Below are 543 nucleotides of genomic sequence, written 5' to 3' on the forward strand. Positions count from 1 at the left end.
TTCATCGACATTTTTGTTGCGAAAAGATAGATGCAGTTTTGTGAACAGCTGTAATATCACATATGCAAGCACTAAATGGTAGACCCTGACAAGACCAGTTCATGCCATCTTCACTGGCTTAGTTCCACAATTAATCACAGATGTTAATGGTTTAGACTAATCTACTGGTCATGCTTTAGCAGGTTACATTATCAAATTTGGAAGAAGAAAACCCAGCGAAAGTAAGGCCATCTACAGCCTACAGGACTTGGGAACAAAGATAATCCATCATTAAGATTTAAGAATAAGGTGACAGAAACCAACATGCATAATAAGCATACAAAAAATCATAATCTAATGATTGAAGACTGAACTGCCATTTTAGAGAGGATAACAAGCGTCTGTTTTGGCGAACAACACAGGAAGGGGACTAACCAGTTTACTGCACAGAATGTAAACTTTGCTGTGCCATACAGAGTTACACATTTTAACAGCAGGATCCTGGTTCAATGAAATATGAACCTACTGGGTACTTCTCCTCGGCAAGCAGCCGCATAGTCTTCA

At 39.0% G+C, this 543-nt stretch overlaps 1 protein-coding gene across 1 annotated transcript in view; it reads right to left on the reverse strand.

The window, feature by feature from the left end:
- Nucleotides 1–329: 329 nt before the first annotated feature.
- LOC123172734 (transcription termination factor MTERF2, chloroplastic-like) overlaps nt 330–543 on the reverse strand; it is a 2,004-nt gene continuing 1,790 nt past the window's right edge. Inside the window, exon 2 of the mRNA XM_044589664.1 lies at nt 330–543. This exon is cut by the window's right edge and continues 1 nt beyond it. Coding sequence (XP_044445599.1) covers nt 486–543 — 58 coding nt within the window. The 3' untranslated portion in view covers nt 330–485.

The sequence above is a fragment of the Triticum aestivum genome, unplaced genomic scaffold (genome assembly GCF_018294505.1).
Source record: "Triticum aestivum cultivar Chinese Spring unplaced genomic scaffold, IWGSC CS RefSeq v2.1 scaffold99796, whole genome shotgun sequence".
Lineage (NCBI taxonomy): Eukaryota > Viridiplantae > Streptophyta > Magnoliopsida > Poales > Poaceae > Triticum > Triticum aestivum.